At 47.0% G+C, this 22,095-nt stretch overlaps 1 protein-coding gene across 1 annotated transcript in view; it reads left to right on the top strand.

Annotated features, from left to right (window-relative positions):
• Window positions 1-523: 523 nt before the first annotated feature.
• SNX30 (sorting nexin family member 30) overlaps window positions 524-22,095 on the top strand; it is a 107,127-nt gene continuing 85,555 nt past the window's right edge. The window contains exon 1 of the mRNA XM_066367452.1: window positions 524-976. Coding sequence (XP_066223549.1) covers window positions 821-976 — 156 coding nt within the window. The 5' untranslated portion in view covers window positions 524-820. The remainder of the gene's footprint in view (window positions 977-22,095) is intronic.

The raw sequence follows: 22,095 nt of genomic DNA, 5'->3' as shown, positions 1-22,095 counted from the left end.
AAGGTCAGAAGATCCCAACCCACGTGCGTGTTCCAAAGCTCCAGCCCAAGCGTGGCTGCCCATGGGCCAGTCAGTAAACGTGCGGGGGAAACGGTACAGGATCCTCCAACGTCTCTTCCCACCTCCGATTTCCGTTAAGCATTTGCTCTGGGGACAGCGCGCAGTCTCTACAGGGCGGGTCTCTCGGAGGCGAGGCTGGACACTCCAAGACAGCGGCGGAGGGCTCCCGGCGCACTTCCTGCGGAACAACGGGCGGGGGCGGAGCGGCCCGCCTCCCTCCCCGCGCCCCCACCCCGCCTCCGCCTCCGCCTCCCGCCTCCCCTCCCCGCACCCCACCCCACCCCGCCTCCGCCTCCCGCCTCCCCTCCCCGCGCCCCCACCCCGCCTCCGCCTCCGCCTCCCGCCTCCCCTCCCCGCGCCCCCACCCCACCCCGCCTCCGCCTCCCGCCTCCCCTCCCCGCCTCCCCTCCCCGCCTCCCCCCTCCGGTCTCCCCCCGCCCGGGCGGCCGCGGCGCGCGGGGGCGGGGCCGCGAGCTGGCTGGGCGGCGTGGCGGTGCTGGCTGGCCGCCCCGGCCAAGGTGCGAGCGGACCGTGGCGGGCTCGGGCTCGGGCGCGGAGAGGGAGCGCGCGGCGCGGAGCAGCCCAGCCAGCCCAGCCCAGCGCGGGCAGAGACGAGCCGGCGGCCGCTCCTCCCAGCCCGGCCGGTGCAGGGCCTCGGGCAGACCCGCTGCCGAGCGGGGCCGCGGCCCGGGCGCTGGGGACCCCGCCGCGGCGGGCAGCAGAAGGAAGCGGCGGCGGCGCGGCCCGGGCGGTGCACGCCATGTCGGGCGGGCTCCCCAAGGCCCTGCCGTCCACGGGGCCCCAGTCCCTGCGCGACATGCCGCACCCGCTGGCCGGCTCCAGCAGCGAGGAGGCCGTGGGCGGCGATAGCACGCCCAGCCCGGACCTGGTGATGGCCCGCAGCTTCGGCGACAAGGTGAGGCGCGCTTAGCTGGGGGTCGGGAGGTCCATGTCTCTCCCGAAGCGGGTGATGGATTCTGAGCTCTCTTGGGCACCGGGCCGCGCCCACCCTGGCGCCCCTTTCCGCGGGGCGCGCGTGCCGTCTGCCCCCACAGCCTTTGCAAAGGCCTCTCCTCTCCGCTGCCCCCGCGGGGTCGCAGCCTTTGGGAAGCGGCCAAAGGGGACGGACTTAATCAGTTTTGCTTTCGTGCGCTGGTGACAGCTGGTGGGGAGGGGTCCCGCCTGCGGGTTGGGCCCGGATGCACGTGTGCAGTGCTCAGCGCCTGTGGCCTGGGATGTCCCAAGTTCCTTCAGGTGCATCCCTGAAGGCTGGGCTGCAGAGTAACTTGTAGCTCCTCCAGTCTGCTGGTGCTGCCAAGAAGTAAGAGTTAATGGTTTTTTGTAGTAGAACTGGCAGCCTCGGTCTTACTGCCAGTCATTCACACACACACACACACACACACACACACACCCCCCCCCCCCCCCGTCATGTGGGGAGGAATCTTTGTTTAGGTTGTTGTGTGCCCTGAGAAGTCACCTGACTCAGACCCCAGCCGGCGGCGGGAGGAGACTCAGCTGTGGTTTTCTGTCTGGGGCTTCATTCACCTCTAACGGCCTCCCACACTGCTTAGGTTTGGCAGACGCTGGTTTTGTGGTTGATGGAAAGCAAGCTTGCCCTTTGACCTTCTTTGTGCAGAGAGAGGCTCCTGATTTTTCTTAGAGCAGCATAACCCTCCTGCTGCTTTGAGAGACAGCAGGGTCCCGCGAGGGGTGAGGGGTGAGGGGCGAGTGGCGAGGGGCCGCATCCCCCGCCCCCATTGCCATTTCAGCTGTGGCCAGGACTTGAGCTGTGATTGTATTAGCGCTGCTGTTGACGCTTGTCACTAATTGCAAAAATTAGAATTGTTCTCAACACTGTAATCAGGATTTCTTCTTCCTAGTAAAATATGGAAGGAATTCCGTCTTGTTCTAATACTAAATGAAGTTAGGGAACCTGAATTTCTTCCCCCCTTAGATGGGAGGGCATGTGGTACAGTTAATGTAAGTATACCTGCACTGAGCGCTCAGAACAGCTAGGGAGGGGCGCTTGATGTACCTTCTCGAGAGGGTTTGTAAAAGCGAAGAGTGGGGAATGGAGTGTAAAGCTTTAGGAGCAAGAAGATGTAAAAGCTAATGAAACCGGTGATTGAACAGCTTGAAGTGTGTGTGTGAGGGGCTCTTTGTAATTGTTTTTATTTTATAGATTATAAGCTATACAAAGGCTTATAGTGCTTGGAAATACCTTCCCTGTATTTGACTCTCAATAAGTAATTGTTGAAATGACTGGATGAATCATTTGTTGCTTTCTTATCAAAAGAGAAATTGTTCTATATGTATGTTGGTTAGGGACTGAGATTAAAGCTTTTGATTTCCATCTGAGGTCTGTGCAGGATAGTGAATTATCTATTGCTGTGTTAACACTGATATTTAGTGTCTGAAAATAGTACCTGTGGATCAAAAAAATGGGGGGAGTTTAGCTTGGTTCTGCTGCAGGTCTTTCATGAGGTTGCCATCCAGCTGTTCACTAGGGTTGTGGCCATCTGAAGGTTGGACTGGGGGAGGTGAGCTTCCAACCTTACTCACTTGGCTGTTGGCAGACCTTACTTAGTTCCTCACCATTAGGCTGCCTGACATGGTAACTGGTTCCCTCAGAGCAAGTGATCCCAGAAAGCGAGACATACCAAGACTCAAGCCACAATCTTGTGTAATCTAACCTTGGGCGTGACATTCCTCTGCCATATTTTGTTGGTCTCATAGACCAATGCCAGTATAGTGTGGGAAGAGGGTATAAGTATGGGTCCTCAAATAACGTCATTTTGTTATAACATGAATGAGATGCTGTAGGCACTTAACTCTTGTTCATATAATTGGCCTGTGTTTTCCTTATATGTAGTTTCACTTAAAGTGGCAGAATTGACCAACAACAGTAAGTTAGGGGTCACTGGGGTCATCTTGGAGGCTGACTACTACAGATGACTATTTTAAATATTTGCTTAATGACCCATTATTGGAGGACACCTGACTTAGAAGTATGACCTGTTTACTAAAGTACTGGAAGGACAAGTGCCCTATGCCACCAAGATCTGGTTGATGAGCAGGAAGTCAGGCCCAAGTCTAATTACTAGAGGCGGCCTTTACAGAGACAGTTCTGTGGGAGCAGCAGTCTTGAAGACCTTGTTATTAATTATTGAATATTTAATAAGTCTCCTTAACAGCTGTAAGGACCATCAAAATGACATCACTCATAAGGGCCTGCTTTATAGTAAGCCACTTATCCTTAAAAGCTAAGCAATATAATTTCTTTCTCTGACTGGGAGTAATATTTTCCTTGAATCTTGGCATGCACATATGTTTTCATAACTCTGGAGAAATTTTTTTAGAGAGAAGCTAGCAAGCAACAGAGGTGAATCAGGCCCGCTGGGAGGAAGGCTTCCGTGGCCCTGCTCTTTCTTGTCTTGGCAGCATGGAGGGCAGGTGGGAAAGTTGAGTGCTCTGGTGTGTCTTTAAAAAGAAGCTCGTTTTTTTGCCTTTTTGGATGGCAAACGGGGTTTTTAGGGCTGTGATCCTCGATGCCTGCTTCGGATTCAGTCTGGGCTTGGAGAAGGAGGATTTGACAGGCTGTTTATAGTGCAGGGCTGTTAGATTATGTGAGGGGGATTGTTTTCTGTGGTCATAGGATGGTGCCATGAACAGAGAAGGCTTGTGTCTTGGTTCAGCAGACACTTCTGAATGGCCTGTGCTGTACTGGCAAGGAGGGAAAGATCATATATGATGGCTTCTCTACCCACAAAAATCTAAAATCATTCAAACCGTGGAGTGATAGGAGGAACCCTTTCTATCCACCAAGATGCTCAGACTAATTCTTTTGATGCCAGCTAAACTCACCAGGCCTTCTATCACTACATCCTTCATATTTTCTACCTAAAATAGAAGTGAACCACTGGCTCCTCTCTCTTTTTTACTTGTATCTGCAAACCACTCTGGGCTGCTTCTCCCCTGACTCAGCTTCCAACTCCTGTGTGCCTCCCGAAACTTCACATCAAGCCCTCTCGAGCTCCAGCTGTGGTTAACACCCCTAGCCACATCCTCAGCCTTTTTACTGATCTCTTCCACCTACTTCCTGCCCCTTCAGGTCACTGCTTCCCCTAAAGCCTTTGAAATGGAGGTCTTTTTCTCCTGTACTCCACTTACATCAGGTTCAGGAGGTAGAGGTTAGTGTCCTCTCTCTCCACTGCCTCAGTGAACCAAGATCTGCTCCTTTGAGGCTCATGTCATTTTGTTTGTTCACTCAGCAGATATCTGAGGGCCTGCTAAGAGTCAGGCACTGTTCTAGGAATTTGGGATAAATCAACCAGTTGACAATCACTGCCTTCATTGAGTAGGTACGTTTAGTGAGTACATACGCTATTACTTAATAAATGCTATGGAAGGGAGAAACAGGCAAGGGAGGGCAGTGTTCATGCTCACTAGCCATGGGGCTGGGGATCTGGGCAGGCCTCAGTAAGAACTTGAGATCAGAGCAGAGATGTGAAGGAGGTGAAGCCATTTGTGAGTGGATGTCGGAGGAGTGTCAGGTGGAGGGACAGCCAAAGCAGAGGCCTGGAGGCACATTTGCAGTGTGTCAGGGAACAGCGCGAAGGCCAGAGTGGCTAGGATGAGGTGAGCAACGGGAAGTCACAGGGTGGGGATGTGGCATGGTGGAGGCAGACTGTATGGCCTGGAGGCACATTTGCAGTGTGTCAGGGAACAGCGCAAAGGCCAGAGTGGCTAGGACGAGGTGAGCAACGGGAAGTCACAGGGTGGGGATGTGGCATGGTGGAGGGACAGCCAAAGCAGAGGCCTGGAGGCACATCTGCAGTGTGTCAGGGAACAGCGCAAAGGCCAGAGTGGCTAGGACAAGGTGAGCAACGGGAAGTCACAGGGTGGGGATGTGGCATGGTGGAGGCAGGCTGTATGGCCTGGTAGGCCACCCTGGGAGCTTTAGCCTTTACTTTGAGGGCCATTGCAGGGTCTTTAGCAGGAGAAGGGCATAGTTTGTCTTCTGCGTGAAAAAGATCTCACAATCCATTGGATTGAGAATCCTTTATTTGACTATTCTACTGAATTAGGTTTCTTTTTCGTTAAGAGGATGTAAACCGAAGGCAAAGTGTCTCACATCGTTGAAAAGTTCCATGTATTTGGCTTCAGGGATGGCTGGAACTAGGTATTCAAATGATGTCGGGAATCTGTCCCTTTCCTCTTGGCTCTGCTTTCTTTTGTATTAGCTTGATTCTCAAGCTAGTGAAGGGATAGGTTATACAAACAAGCTTCACAATTCTAGCAGAAAGAGAGCACCTCTTTCCTGGTAGTTCCAGCAAAAGCTTAGGCTGGTGTCTTGTGGGCCCAAATTGGGTCAGGCGCGGAAACCAATCTTTGTAACACAGGTCCTTATCTTGAAAGCTTGGAAAAGGGAAATTTTTGTATGTTTGTTTGTTTCAACTGTGAAATATATATCCAAAGTGTATAAAATGTATCTGTATAGCCTAAAGAATAAAATGTATCTATATGGTTTAAAGAATAATAGCTTGAACACTCCTGTTCCTATCTCCCAGATTGAACTATAGAATATTAGTAATATTTCCTCCTCCATTCCTGGGGAGGAAAGAGGTTGCTTCCAAAGCAAAATCAAAATGCTATTATTAGAAGTAGGAACCAATGAATGCTGGACAAGCAGAATCAACAAATGTCCATTACAGACCTTCCATTACCTTTTTCTTCCCTTCATTTTCCAACTTCCCCGCTTCTCCCTCCTATTCATTAAAATCTTTACCCCAAAATTCAGTCTTCTCAAATCATGCCCTCATCTCATGGACTAGGTTCAAATCTGCCAAACTCTCAGTTTTTTTTTACCTTATTTCTAGTCACCTTCACCTCTTTTTTTTTTTTTTTTTTGAATTCTGCTGCCTTCTCCCATGGCCACGCCCTTGTATTATAACACCCAAACTAACTGCCCCTGCTCAGAAATGGTGCCATCAGAGATAATGCCTTGGCCTCTTCTCATCAGTAATAACAGACCACACCTGCCCTCCAGCTGCCTGCATTCACCTGCCTTCTTTAGATTTCATGCTTCATGTAGTCATTTGCTCCTGCCACTGCCTTTTACTCAGTTTCTTTTCTCTCCTATTTTTATACCCAATCTGGATCGTTCCATTTGTTCATGTCTTTTGCCTACGCGTGGGGTGTGAAGGCACCTGGAAAATTCCTGCCAGTGTGGAACCACAGATTCCACCCACAGCCGGGGCCTGGGGGCTACTGGGCACTCTTTTCTTTCCGCAGGAGACCCCCCCTCTGCACTGGGGCCGATCTGAAGCTTTTCTGTGCTCCTCACGCCTCCCCCCTTTTTCTCCTCCCTCCCGTCTGCTGATGGACTCGTTTTCTAGCTCAGAGAGGATAGAAGTCCCGGTAAAAGCACTTCTGTGACTGTAGTTCGTACTGAACTACAGAATGGTCTGGGTCTTCCGCCGTCCTTAACTTTCTTACCCGTTGTGGCAGTACAAGGGATTCTGAGGAGACCCTGGCCTGTCCGCTGCACCCCTCTGGCATCGCGGGGACCAGACCCTGCTCCGCTGTCCTCCTGCCTCACTCCTGTGTCCTCAGGCTTCCTCCTGACGGCTCTTTCTAATCAATATTTAAACAGGCTCAAGTTGCGCTCAGTTCTGAAACACAGCAAGAGTAAAGAAAGCTCCTCTGTGAGGCCGCCTTCTCCATCTCCGGCTGATTTTGTGACCCCTCTTCACAGCCAGACTTTTTGAAAGAGGTTTGCTTCTCTTGTCTCCACTTCCTAACCTCTGGCTTACTGGCCAGCCTCATGCTGTCTGGCTTCTGACTTTCCTGCTAAGGTTCCTCGTGACTTCCTCATTGCTAAGTCCAGTAGATGCCTCGCAGTCCTTATCGTACCTGACCTCTTGGTAGCAGTCGATCCTGTTGAGTACCCCCCCCCCCCCACTGCTTGAAACACTCTTCGCTCGCCTTTGTGGTTTGGAGTGTGCACCTGGAAGTCAGGCTGTCTGGGTTTGAATCCCAGCTCCACTATTTACAGTCTTTGTAACAGCAAATTATTTTAGCTCTCTGAGCCTCAGTTTCGTCATCTCAAAAAGAGGGTAACAGAGAACATATCTACATCACAGGGTTATTATGAAAATCCTGTCAGTTCATTTCTAAAACACTGAGACATACTACTTTGAGGAATGTCAGGTATATAGGGAGCCTTTCATAAATGTGAGGTGGTTGGTGGTGGTGGTTTTTATTCCTAGTCTTTTTTTTTTCTTTTTTTCCTAGTCTTTGCCAATTTTTGCATTAGTTGTGGTCCAGTCAAGGAATAAACGCCACTGTTTATTCAAACAGAGTCTCTCAAACAGAGACAGGGAATTGGTTACAGAGGTGACGGAAAACATGAGGAATCGGGCAAGAGGGCAGAGCGGTAACCCGGGGGTAGCAGTGGCAGGACCCTGCTGCCAGCCTCAGGGTTGGAGGGTCAGTGGGCGGAGGGGATGTTCTCAGAATCCAGGAGCCCCTGTGGGGGTTAGAACCATGGTGGGCCTGCGTGACAAGAGCTGGGACCTCAGAGGAAGGGCGCCCTGGACAGGGAGCAACAGCTGCCAGGGATACAGGCCGAACCAGAAAGACGCCGTCTTCTCTCCTCATCCTGCCTTCTGCTCTTTTGTTAGTATAGTCCATTGGCCAGATATCGTCCTTGGTGGACATGTGACCCTAGCAGAGCCAAACAGTGCTTCCTGAGATTTACTCAAATGAATGCTGGGGGAAAGCATTTCTCTGTGAGATTGTGAACCTTTGTTTCCACGATGGGGAGAGTTCCTGCTTCAGACTGAAGCCAGAGAGCAAGGAGCAAGGCAGAGCTGGAAGGAACGGGGGTGGGGGTGGGGGGGTGGGGGGGCAGCCTGAAGATCACTGACCCCAGACCGACCCGTGCCAGCTCCGCCTGCACCGAGCTAGCCCCCCCCCCCCAGCATCCTGGTTACAGAAGGTCATGTACACTGTTTTCAACTTGATTTGTCACCTGAAACTTAAAAAAAAAAAACCAAACACCAATACTCTGACCTTACAGGTGAAGTGAAAATTGAATTTTACATTGGGAGTATTCTGAAGGGGGTGCTTAGTTCCTATTGGTCAACCCCACCGTCTGCAAACCAGCTAAGACGGCAGGGGTGTGTTTTCACCGGGTCCTTGACGTTTCAGGTGTGGGGTGGGGACAGCATCCTGGGCTGAGGGAGGCTGAGGGAGACGCTGGAGCGGAACGTCGCAGGCGGAGAAGAGCTGTGCCCACTGGAGTTGGGCTGAGCTGGGCCATGTGTGGGGTTTGAGGATGGAGAGGTGCTGCTTCGTGAGAGGGGAGGTGGGAGTCAGGTCAGGAGGGAGCTGAAGACCGCTTTGAGTGCTGTGGTCTGGTGGTTGCTTTATTATATCAATATCCAGCCCTGGTGGGCGGGGGGTGGGTTCTGAGCAGGGGAATGCGTGATCAGTGCTTGGGGTGGGAGCACCTGGCAGTGAAAGCTGTAGGTTAGGCAGATGTTAGACTGGTTCAGGTTGGAGTTGTTGCCGGAAGAAGAAAGATCAGCAAGTGGAAAGATGACTAGTTTGGGTAAGATCCAGGGGGAGAGGGGCACACAGATTGGGAAGCAGGTGTGCACCACAGGTATGAAGATGACTAGAATGCAGTTTGAAATAAGGAGTTCAGGACAGATGTGGTCTGAGCCCTGTTGTTGAAAGCCCACTCAAACTTCAAGGCTTAGCACAGATGGTGCCTCTGGGAAGCTCTCCTTTATTATATAGATGCATAACTCCTGTAGATTTAACTAGCCATAGGAGTGGAAGATGCAGAGATTGAGGTCAGCATTTAGACCAAGGACCTGTTGACAGTCACATGGAAGGGAGGAGGTCATAGCAATTTAGTATAAGAGGGGTGGTGGCTTAGGGGTAAAAACAGGGTCGAGGAAGGTCTTCAGGGTAAGGGAGCATTGAGCATTAGTGGAGGTTTTGGGGAAGAAGACATGTTCCATGATAAATGAGAGTCTCTCAAATGAAAATAAGTATATAAATAACAGCTTGGCAAAGTGCACTAATTCATATGTGAGCAATTGGGTTTGTATACGTGATATTAGAGGGGTCACATGCTGTCTCGTATCTGCCTTGCCCCAAATGTGACAGTTCCTCATTTTGGCTGCCACAGCAGGGATCAGGAATTCTTGTCCTGTATATGGGGGAGGGGAAGGGTGAACAGACAAGGACAAGAGGGACATACAAAGTGCTTCAGGGCTCCTATTTGAGAAGAGGCACAGAGGAAGGAAAAGCACACAGCATGTCCGGGAAGCAGAGTGCAGGCACTTTTCAGGACCTGTATCCCTTGAGCATCTGCTACATGCCTGGCTCTGGGCTGGATGCTGGGGATGTTGAGAAAGATTAAAAAAAAAAAAAAAGGTCCCTCCCTGGAGAGAGTCATGGTCCAATGAAGAAGAAAAACACATGCACAGATGGCTGCAACAGAATGTGCAAGATGCTAAATGTATTTGCCAGCTCTGTGGCCTTGAGCGAGTTTCTTCACCTTGTACAGTAGTCCTCCCCCCTTATCCATGATGCAGGCCACCCAAAGCAGCTGATCCTCCGCCTGACGTTTGGTCAGAAGGTCAGTAGTAGCCTAACGCCACCTCCCCTTGCCTGCGTCACCCACCTCCCTTAATCTCATGATGTAGACGTTTTATCTCATCTCACAAGAAGGGTTAGTGCAGTACAATAAGGTATATTGAGAGAGAAAGACCATATTCTTATAACCTTTATTACAGTATAGGGTAATTTTTCTATTTTGTTAGTTATTGTTAATCTCTTACTGTGCCTAATTTATAAATTAAACTTTATCATAGGTAGGTATACACATAGGAAGCAACATAGTATGTACAGGGTTTGCTACTAGTTGGGGTTTCAGGCATCCACTGGGGATCTTGCAATTTATTCCCTGTAGTTAAAGGGGGACAACTAGAATGCCCTGTTGTCCCCCTGTCTAAATTTCGGATTAATTTACAGGGGTGTTCTGAAGATTAAATGAGTGTTTAGAACAGTGTCTGGCACACAGTAAATACAGTGGAAACGGTAGGTGATGCTAGTAGCTTAGCAGCAGTCCCTGAGAGAGTTGAACTGCCAGTAGTTTGAGGGATGAGAGAGAGACAGGGAAGGGAAGGCCACCAGTAAAAGGCACGTTACAGAGCTGGTTAGCCCTGCACATAGCCCCGCACAGAGCTGGTTAGCCCTGCACATAGCCCCGCACGTAGCTGGTTAGCCCTGCACATAGCCCCGCACAGAGCTGGTTAGCCCTGCACATAGCCCCGCACATAGCTGGTTAGCCCTGCACATAGCCTCGCACAGAGCTGGTTAGCCCTGCACATAGCCCCGCACATAGCTGGTTAGCCCTGCACATAGCCCCGCACAGAGCTGGTTAGCCCTGCACATAGCCCCGCACATAGCTGTTTAGCCCTGCACATAGCCCCGCACAGAGCTGGTTAGCCCTGCACATAGCCCCGCACATAGCTGGTTAGCCCTGCACATAGCCCCGCACAGAGCTGGTTAGCCCTGCACATAGCTGGTTAGCTCTGCACATAGCTGGAGCTTGACTATCCTGGGGAACCCTGGGAGCCTGGGTAGAACATGCTACCTCGGTTATCCCCACCCCAGGACAGGGAGCTGGGGTCTTCAAACAGCAACCCTGCCAGCCATTGGTTGCGCTCGCTTGGGTGGGGGTGTTTGGGCATGCTTCCCTGAGCACTTCTCAGCCTGCCCCACGGGCGAGCAAAGCGGGTTCTGCAGCCAGGTGAGACTGTCAGGCCAAGAAATGCGGGTGCTGGCAGCTGGAAACCAGGACAGGGGCACTGAAGTGGCAGGGCTGGGGGCACACAGGTGGGGATACATCTGACATCGTCCTCTACAGTTGTGAAAATAAGACACAGGGGAAGACTAAGGAGTGACCAAGTAGGAAGATGCTGGGTTTTCCCAAGGAGATGATGTGTAAGCTGAAGAGCGAAGCAGTAGATGTTTTACAAATGGACCGAGGCGGGAAGAGTAACTTGAGCAGAAAAACCAGCTTATGCCAAAGCTCAGCAGTGTCAAGTTGCACGAATGTGTGTGAGGGGGATGGTGAGCCATGCTGCTGGAAAGGTAGGTAGTGGGCAGATTGCAGTCTGTAATGGCAAGTAGTAAGGGCTTTTATTCTGAGTGATTGGGAGGCCAATTGTGTTTTAAGCAGGGGAGTTGCCGTGCCATATTTGTGGTTAGACAGGCCACTGTGACTGAGGCGCTAGGTGGGATTGGGTGGGTGGAGCCAACAGGCAGGGAATGGGGAGAAGGCAGTGTGGCAGGAAATTGGGGGAGGCAGTTTCACTAGGGCTTTGACTTACTGGATTCCGGGGACATAGTGGTCAGGAGTTTGGTTTACAAATGATAGAAATTCAGATGGCGCTACGATGTCCTCAAGGTTCACCCATGTTGTGGCATGTGACAAAATTTTCTTCATTTTACAGATTGAATAATATTCTATTGTGTATGTGTGTATGTGTGTGTGTGTGTACACTCTTTATTCATTCATTTGTTGATTGATTGGCAATTGTGAATAATGCTCCAATGAACATGGGTGTGTAAATACCTCTTTGAGATCCTGTTTTCGGTTCTTTGGATATATACTCAGAAGTGGGATTGCTGGATCATATAGTAATTCTATTTTGAATTTTTTGAGGAACTTCTGTACTGTCTTTCATTATGGCTTCACCATTTTGCAACCCCCCCAACAGGGCACAAGGATTCCCATTTCTCTACATCCTCACCAACACTTGTTCTTTTCTATTGTTTCAATAGTGGTGCTTTAATGGATGTGAAGTTACATCTCATTGTGGTTCTGATTTGCATTTCTCTGATGATTAGTGATGTTGAGCGACTTTTCTTATACCTGTTGGCCATTTATATCTCATCTTTGAAGAAATGTCTGTACAAGTTCCTTTCTCATTTTAATATCAGGTTATTTGGTTTTTGTTGTTGAATTGTAGGAGTTCTTTTTATTCTGGATATTAACCTCTTATCAGATATATGACTTGAAAATATTTTCTTCCATTCTGTAGGTTGCCTTTTAATTCTGCTGTGTCCTTTGCACAAAATCTTTCAAGTTTGATGTAGTCCTGTTTGTCTGTTTCTGCTTTAGTTGCCTGTGTGTTGTCGTATCTAAGAAATCATTGCCAAGTCCAATGTCATGAAGCTTTTTTTTTCTGTTCTAGGAGTTTTATAGTTTTGGGTCTTACAGGTTTAGGCCTTTAATACATTTTGAGTTAATTTTTGTATGTGGTGTAAGATGAGGGTCCAAATTCATTCTTTTGCATGTGGACATTCTTTTTGCATGTTTTCCCACTTCCACTTGCTGAAAAGACTGTCCTTTCTCCTTTTGAGGGTATATATACTTTTCAAGTTCATTTCTTGCTAATATTAATAAACCACATTGGGTTAATACTTGAAGTGCTAAGGGAAATTTATTCTGTAAGTGTATGAAGAATTTCTCTGTTCTTTGCACTGTGTAAGGCATATTATGTTCCTTGGAAGTTAAGATATCTAAATTCTGGAATTGACATTAGCCCAGGACGGGTCAGGTCTCAGACATTCAGATAAAAGATATTTTATTAAAATTAGAATGAACGTGGTTATGGAATCATTTTATTGCAAAAATGGAAGCCTAGAGCTTCTTTAGGCCTGTGGAATTAGGGCAGGGTGTGTTCTCAGGGCCGGGGCCTGCCATCCTGCTGGAGTCAGCATCTGTGCTGCAGAAGCAGTGTTGCTGCCTCCCTCTGCCCTGTCTGCTTGAGAAGATCTTGTTGAGTTCCTCACTTACATCAGCAGTTGTGAAGGACACTCGGACTTTTTGTTTATTCCTCACATATTCATGTGGGCCTGTCGTGTACCATGCCTGAAGGATCCGTAGGTGAACAAGATGACCTTGGCTTCTGGGCACCTGAGGTTCAGGAAGGCAGACAGAGGAGGGACAGGTGTATAACTGCAGTTTAATATGATGGTAGGTGTGGATTACATAGAATGCCATGATGGTAATCAAGTGATTTCTTTGCATTAAAGAAATTCTAGCTGACCAGGTGGTGGCACAGTGGATAGAGTATCAGGCTGGGACGCAGAGGACGCAGGTTCGAAACCCCAAGGTCGCTGGCTTGAGCGCGGGCTCATTCAGCTTGAGCATGGGCTCACCAGCTTGAACCCAAGGTCACTGGCTTGAGCCCAAGTTCACTGCCTTGAGCAAGGAGTCACTTGCTCTGCTGTAGCCCCCCCCCATCAAGGCACATATGAGAAAGCCATCAGTGAACAACTAAGAAGCTGCAACGAAGAATTGATGCTTCTCATCTCTCCCCCTTCCTGTCTGTCTGTCCCTATCTGTCCCTCTCTCTGTCTCTATCACACACACACACAAAATTTTTAGAGTAAAGTGTATATGAAGGAGACATTGGGTTCTCTATTATAAATAATAACTACATTTTGTCTTTTAAATTAATGGCCATTGTTGGACTTTCAATGAGAATTTGAATAGTTGTTTTCTGGATAACAGTAATGGGAAATTCTTTTCTATTCAGCCCTTAGATTTTATTATGTGTATGTTAATCTAATGAATGTCCTTTACCATTGTATCCAGAATTGGTGACAACATTTGTGGGACCCATTGCAAAGTTAAAATGCTTGTTCCCTTGCTAAAAAATTATTAATAATTTCAGGATAGTGCCCTGGCCAGTTCCTCAGCGTTGGCCTGGCAGGTGGATGTCCCAGGTTTGATTCCCAGTCAGGACACACTGGAGAAGTGGCCATCTGCTTCTCTCCCTCTCCCTGCCCCACAGCCAGTGGCTTGATTGGTTTGAGCATCGGCCCCAGGGAACTGAGGATAGCTCAGTTGATTTGAGAATCAGCCCCAGTCTACGGCCATACTACTCTGAACACGCCCGATCTCGTCTGATCTCGGAAGCTAAGCAGGGTCAGGCCTGGTTAGTACCTGGATGGGAGAATTAGACCCAGAAGGGGTTGCTGGGTGGATCCTAGTCGGGCACATGTGGGAGTCTGTCGCACTGTCTCCCTTCCTCTCACTTAAAAAAATAAAAAATAAAAATATAAAACAAAAACAAAAATAAAAAGAATTTCAGGATAGCTACAGTAGTCGAGTGATCACACAAATTGCACATCTGTGAAGCTGGCCTTGAGAGTATCCTTTGGAGGTACTGGTGTTCAGGTCCCATTAAAATCACTCCTTACCTGTCTCAGTGTTCTAGTTCAGGACTGTCGTCTGGTTATGCTTGCAATGAGTTGGGGACACAGGGCAGACTTCTCCAGTGTGGATTACTGTGGAGCTTGTCTGGAATACTTATTCTCTGTTTCTAGAAAAATTCACTGTGGTGTCCTGTATGCCCAGGTTTTTGTGTTGAACATATGCTTGGAACTGCTTTTCACTTTTTAGAAATATTTTTACTTATTGACTTGTATGTGTGTGTGTGTGTGTGTGTGAGAGAGAGAGAGAGGGAGAGAGAGGGAGAGAGAGAGAGAAAGGGGGGGGGAGGGAGAGAAAGACATTGATTTGTTGTTCCACTTATTTATGCACTCATTGGTTGATTCTTATGTATGTGCCCTGACCGGGGATCAAACCCGCAACCTTGGTGTATAACCAACTGGACTGCCAGACCAGGGCCTGCTTTTCATTTTTCTCATTGTTGCTTTTTCTCTTTTCCTTTATTCTGGTCTCTTCCTCATCAGGGGTGCTCAGCACATGCTTCCTGAGGAGGGAGCTTTACTGTGTACTCCCCTGTGATGTAGTTGCTACCTCATTCCCTTCAGTTACTTGTTCTCAGAGCTAGAAGAGAGTGAGTCTGGGATTTGACTTTGGGTCTTTCCAACTTCAGAGCCCACTCTCTGAACCACTGCTGCTACGGACTGTCACCCATTCCCAAACTTCTTCCTCCTTTTTTGAGCATTTAAATGCATTAGGCACTGTATATTACGTGTCTTAACAAAGTACAGTCTTCAAGGCCCACGGGACAGCCTTTAAGGCCTGCAGCGCTGAAACCAGCTTCTACTGTGTCTTAACCCCCGTGTTTCTTCCCTTCTTTCAGTTTCTAGCCTTTTCAGCCTCTTCTTCCACATTGTACCAGCCTCCCTTGTCAGAGAAGTTTCCTAAGGCTCCCTGCCTCCTGCCCTCTCACTTCCCATCACTGCCAGGCTGCTCGGATGAGAGGTCTTTGTGCACTGCTTCCATCTGCCTCGCCATCTGCTGCCTCTTGCCTCAGCATCAGGCGGGCCCCCTGGTCCCGGTCCTGCCCCGACCACTTGCTGCTCACAGAGATCCACCAGGGCTGTCTTTCTGCTCACAGAGATCCACCGGGGCTGTCTTTCTGCTCACAGAGACCCATCGGGGCTGTCTTTCTGCTCACAGAGATCCACCTGGGCTGTCTTTCTGCTCACAGAGACCCACCGGGGCTGTCTTTCTGCTCACAGAGACCCACCGGGGCTGTCTTTCTGCTCACAGAGACCCACCGGGGCTGTCTTTCTGCTCACAGAGATCCACCTGGGCTGTCTTTCTGCTCACAGAGATCCACCGGGGCTGTCTTTCTGCTCACAGAGACCCACCGGGGCTGTCTTTCTGCTCACAGAGACCCACCGGGGCTGTCTTTCTGCTCACAGAGATCCACCGGGGCTGTCTTTCTGCTCACAGAGATCCACCGGGGCTGTCTTTCTGCTCACAGAGACCCACCGGGGCTGTCTTTCTGCTCACAGAGATCCACCAGGGCTGTCTTTCTGCTCACAGAGACCCACCGGGGCTGTCTTTCTGCTCACAGAGATCCACCAGGGCTGTCTTTCTGCTCACAGAGACCCACCTGGGCTGTCTTTCTGCTCACAGAGACCCACCAGGGCTGTCTTTCTGCTGGAGAATTCCAGGTCCTCATTGCTGCAGAGGCCTCAAAATGCCTTCTTAGCATCTATGGCTATGATCGGTTAATTTTTCTGCATTAATCTTTTAATATAATTAATTGGTTTCTTAATATTGAACCACACTTACATTTATATATGTAGGATGAGTCCTACTTGGTCTTGTATTCACTTTGCTAATGTTTATATGACATTTTAGATCTATTCTTTATTTTCTGTTTACTGTACTATCTTTTTTCCTCCCTTTTCTCCATTTCCCGACTTTGGGTGGATTGGACAAGTGTGCTTTGTTCAATTTTCTTCAAGTTCTGTTTCCTGTTTCGATTTGACTAATGTTTATGATTATAATTTTCTACATAGGCCTGATTTAACTTTCTACAGAGTAAGAAGAGACCTTGGGCTTGCCTTTACTTCCTTTCCTTTGAAATCATCCAGAATTTGAGCTCCTGATTGTGATCAATCTTTAAAAAAAATTAATGCACCTTCTGAATTCTTTTTTTCCCCATTGATTTGAGGAGGGTGGAAGGGAGAAATAGAGAAAAGGAGAGAGGAGAAGGACAGAGAGAGAGAGAGAGAGAGAGAGAGAGAGAGAGAAGCATCAACTCATTGCTCCACTTAGTTGTTCCATTTGGTTGTATTCTCATTGATTGCTTCTCCTACATACCCTGACCAGGGATGGAACCTGCAACCTTGGTGAACTGAGACGACATTTTTTTAAAATTTTTATTTATTCATTTTTTAGAGAGGAGAGAGAGAGGGAGAGAGAGACAGAGAGAGAGAAGAGGGGAGGAGCTGGAAGCATCAACTCCCATATGTGCCTTGACCAGGCAAGCCCAGGGTTTCGAACCGGCGACCTCAGCATTTCCAGGTTGACGCTTTATCCACTGCGCCACCACAGGTCAGGCCTGAGACGACATTTAATCCACTGAACCACCCAGCAAGGGCCTGAATTCTTTTCACAGTTGCATCAAACTTCACAGTAAGATCAGCTCCCCATTAAACTGTCTTCTTGAATGAAGGTTTGTTCTGATTTAGTTTTTAATGTACTGCGTTATGGTTGTGAGTAACATAAGGGAAATAAAAATCCGGGATGGTATACAATCATATAACAACATTGAGCGGTATGCTTTACTCTTATTTTCTGAATAGTAATTTGGCAGAGTTTTCCCCTTAAGATATGTGAAGAGATTGCTTCCTTGTCTTCTTTTATACTTTGAAAACATTAAAGAAGGTTGAAGCATATTTGAAAATCAACTGGGGTGTAACATATAAAATAACTTTCAAATAACTGATTGTGCATTTTGGCAGGTGTATACACACCTGTGAAACCACTATCACAATCAAGGTACGGAACATAGCCTACAAGAGTTTTCTCATGTGTCTCTGTAGTTACTAGCTTCCTCCACCTTGGCCTTAGGCAACCGCTGATCTGCTTTGTGTCACTGTATTTGTATTTTCTAGAATTTTGTGTATTTGGAATCATAATCTACTCTTTTGTGTCTGATGTCTTTCACTCAACATAATGATCTTTACCCATGTTATTGCTATATCTCTAGTTTGTTCTTTTTTATTACTGAATGTATTCCATTGAATGAATATGCCACAATTGATCCAGTCACTCATTAATGGACATGTAAGTTCTTTCCAGTGTGGCACTGAGTTTAGCTGCTACATTGAAAAAAGAAGAGCAAACTAAACCTAAAGCACGCAGGAGTAAGGACATAAAGATTAGAGGGGAAATGAATGGACCGAGAATAGAAAAACAATAGAGAAAATCAGTGGAGCCAAAATTTGGTTCTGTGGGGGAAAAAAATCAACAAAATTTGACAGGTATAGCTGGACTGACCAAAATCAGAAATTACTACTGACTTTACAGAGATAAAAAGGACTATAAAGGAATACTGTGAACAATTCTGTGCCAATAAATTCTATAAGTAGATGGAATGAAGAAATTCTTAGACACAAATAAAGCTGCTGTGAGCATTCATGTACGAGTCTTTGGCTGACATCTTTTAATTTCTCTTGGGTAAATACCTGACAGTAGAGTTGCAGTTAATGAGAGTGCCCGCAGCACCACAGCTTTGCTGCGATTTGGTGTTGTAGCCCTTTGATTGGATCCATTCTAGCGGACATGTATTAGAATCTCTTTATGGTTTTAATTTGCTTCTACCTGATAACGAATGCCATTGAACTGCTTTTCACATGCTTACTGGCCATTTGTGTATCTTTTGTGAAGTATCTTAAGATATTTTGCCTGTTTTATTTTTGTGATAGTAAACCTGATATTTAATATTTGTATTATATTTTGTAGTTTTTTTTTTTAAATTATTTATTTATTCATTTTAGAGAGGAGAGAGAGTCAGAATGAGAGAGAGAAAGAGAGGGGGGGGAGAGGAGCAGGAAGCATCAACTCCCATATATGCCTTGACCAGGCAAGCCCAGGGTTTTGAACCGGTGACCTCAGTGTTCCAGGTCAAATATTTTGTAGTTTATAAAATGTTTATTTTGCCTTACCGGGTGGTGGCGCAGTGGATGGAGTGTCGGACTGGGATGCTGCTGAGGGCCCAGGTTCGAGACCCCGAGGTTGCCAGTTTGAGCGCGGGCTCATCTGGTTTGAGCAAAGCGCACCAGCTTAGACCCAAGGTCGCTGGCTTGAGCAAGGAGTTACCCGGTCTGCTATAGCCCCCGTCAAGGCACATATGAGAAGGCAATCAATTAACAACTAAGGTGTCGCAATGAAAAACTAATGATTGATACTTCTCATCTCTCTCTGTTCCTGTCTGTCCCTATCTATCCCTTTCTCTGACTTTCTCTCTGACTCTGTAATAAATAATAAAAATAAAAAATAAAATGTTTATTGTGCTGTTTTTCTAAATTGAATTCTTTCTCTATATACATTGAGTTATTTACATATTATGTATGCTTTGCAAGTCACTTTATTGAGGTATGGCTGACATACAAAAAGCTGTACATATTTAATTTGTATGCCTTGATGTGTTTGGAGCTAAATATACACATGTGAAGCCATCACCATGATTTATGCTGTAGATATATCTATCATCAGTAAAAGTTTCTCCCCTACCTCTTATTTATATTGTTATTATTGATAAGAACACTTAATATAAGATCTACCCTCTAAGAAAAATTTTAAGTGCTCAATACAGTATTGTTATAGGTATTAGGTTTTACCTTAGATCTCTAAGACTTACTTGTCTTGCATAACTGAATCACTGTACCCTTTCACTAATACCCCCCCGTTTGCCCCTCCCCAGCCCCTGGTGACCACCATTCCACTCTCTGCTTCCTTGAGATGGATTATTTCAGATTCCTTATATAAATGGTACCATGTCGTATTTGTCTGTGACTGGCTTACTTCACTTAGCATGAAGTCTTCCAGGTTAATTCACATTGTTGCAAATGATGGGATTTCCCTCCTTAAAGCTGAATAATATTGTATGTGCATACCACGTATACTTTATTTTTAAAAAAAGGATAAAAATATTTTAATTTTAAAATACATTGGTAAGTTGAGTATTACGTGGATCTATACCATCATTTTCAAATTTAAGGACTTTCCAAATATTCCACTACTCTTCAGTCACGAGTCCTTAAAACTCAAATAGGATTTACTTGATGGGATGCCATGGTCACTCAGAGGCAGAATGAGGGGACTCACTGGCTAGAAGTATTTGTAGTTACATAACCCTTTGACTAAAGGGAATAAATAGGCCGTTAGTCAAAATGTGCATATGGCGTGCAAATTTCAGTGGTTTATTTTAAAATATTGCAATGTAATATGTTGTTGCTAATAAAGGAAATTCTCTGACATTCAAATGAAGCTGAAAACAAAATAGAAAAAGGGAGATAACAGTAAGAATCAATTTAACAGCTTAAAAATTAATGTGAAGTAAAAATAGTGATAGGCAAATATTACTCTAGGTAATCCATCATAGTGCCCTATTATCTTAATTTATAAATAGAATGAGGATTTCATTATATCAAAACTATCAAAAGGTATCAGTGAAAAGACATGATTTTTATGAACTATGTTGACTGGCCAGGCTGAAAATGTCAGAGCACAGCAGCCATCTGGGCAGTGACAGTTTGTGAGCTGTCTCCTGGAGGAGGACCCTGGAAAGCACCAGAGCCGAGTGTGCTGTGTAACCAGTTTCTTTCCAGTACCACACATTCCACATGTGTCTGTGGTTTTAACTATAGACTTAGGAATTGGCGGGGAGAGGGGGAGTGTGCAGACAGCTGTTTAGAATTTCATTGGAAATGTCTGTACACATTACAGTGACCATGGAGCGAAATTCCTTCCAAACCTTTGATGAGCAATTTCTTGATTATTGATTGAGTCATACTCTTTTCACCTAATTTTTTTTGTACAATCTTTGTTTGATTGGATACAGTATTGATAGGTTCCGATGACACACCATCATGTACCCGTCCATAGTTTCTCCTCTTGTCATCTTTCTTACAATCTGTCTGGTCTGCCTGCATGTGTCCTGGTTGGTGGTCGTGACATCTGGGTCCCCCAACCCATCTGAGCCTCTGGCCAGGGAAACTGTGCTGGAGCCCCCTGGCTGCTGCAGGTCCTGGAGGCCGAGGCAGAAGGCGTTGCTTCCCCAGTGGGAGGCCAGCAGGGGGCACAGGGGCTATTGAGCCGGTTTGGGGGGTTAGAGGAGTAGGGACTGCCCCCTGCTGCCACTGATGGGTGAGGATCAGGGGTGGAAACCACCCATATACATATTTTTTTTTAAGAATTCTTGATAGAGCTGGATATAACGCCTTGTCAGATGTATTTTCTCCCATCCTGTCTTACAGTTTTTACGTTAAATTTGTGTGTGAGGAAGTGAGAGAGAGAGGGAGCAGAGATGTTGATGCTGTTTAGTGTGTGTGTGTGTGTGTAAGCAGTGCATTCACATGGCACAAATCAGAAGGTACAAAATCTCATCTCATCACAGAGTCTCCTCTGTGCCCTGGGGCCATCATCGCCCTTCTTGGAGCAGCAGGTGCTCCTCCCCAGAGACAGCCAAGGTACCAGTTAGCAGGTGCCCCTCCCCAGAGACAGCCAAGGCTACCGGTTTCTGGAGAAGCTGTCCAGAGATCCATGGAATGCAGAAGTGTGAACTTGCATAAATGTAATCTTTTACAAATCTGAACTGTCCCCGACACAGTGTTTTGTACCTCGCTTTACACAGCCGTAGATCTTAGAGGCGGTTGTATATTGGTCCCGAAAGACCTTCCTCCCCCTCCCTGCCCCTCTGCTTCCTCTCTCCCTTTTTAGCGATTGCCTAGTATTCCACTGTTTCAGTTGGTTCAGTGCTTACAGTCCCAGATGAGAAGTCTGTGATAATGTTTTTTTTCTTTTTCAGGTACCCTTCCACATATCCCTTGATTTTACTTCTTAAATTTAGAGATCTCACCAGCCTACTGGTTGTTAGATGTCTGTTTCTCTTAGGTATTTCCCCTTGAACCGCTTTCAGCTTTACTGGTATGTCTACATCCTTTTCATTCTTCATTTGCTTCTCTGGAGAAAGGACTTGTGGATATTTGGGTGTTAGTCTCTCCTTTCTTTGGCTTCATTTTTTTTCTTGGTTCACTTTATTGCATTATATTTTCACTCTGTATATTAGCAGAATTCTTGGATTTGATCTTTCTGAATGGTGGATTTATTTTTCATTTCATTCTGTTCCAGTCTTTCTACTTTTCTATTTAATTGAAATTTAACCTCACTTCTGATTGTTTTAGCTATTACGTTTTCGGACCTGCTCTCAGAATGTGATGTTCAAGGTGACGATCTTGACTTAGGGTGGGAGTTGACTGCCTGCCCTGGCGACCACCTGGACTGGCGAGCACTGAATTTCTAGCGGGCACCTGTTTGTGTGGCCATGTATACATGTCTGTGTGTGTGTATGTGTGCTCAGTGACTGCTGTCAGTTATTGGCCTTTGTCCTGACTGCAGTCTGGGCTGAGTCAGGGTCGGAGGGCAAGCCCAACCATAGCCCCAAACCAATTTGGTTAAAAATGGAAGGTTGTTCTGGAGGTGGGTTTCACACAGTGTGA

This window comes from Saccopteryx leptura, chromosome 2, assembly GCF_036850995.1.
Source record: "Saccopteryx leptura isolate mSacLep1 chromosome 2, mSacLep1_pri_phased_curated, whole genome shotgun sequence".
Taxonomy (NCBI): domain Eukaryota; kingdom Metazoa; phylum Chordata; class Mammalia; order Chiroptera; family Emballonuridae; genus Saccopteryx; species Saccopteryx leptura.
This window is presented reverse-complemented; position numbering and strand designations above follow the sequence as displayed.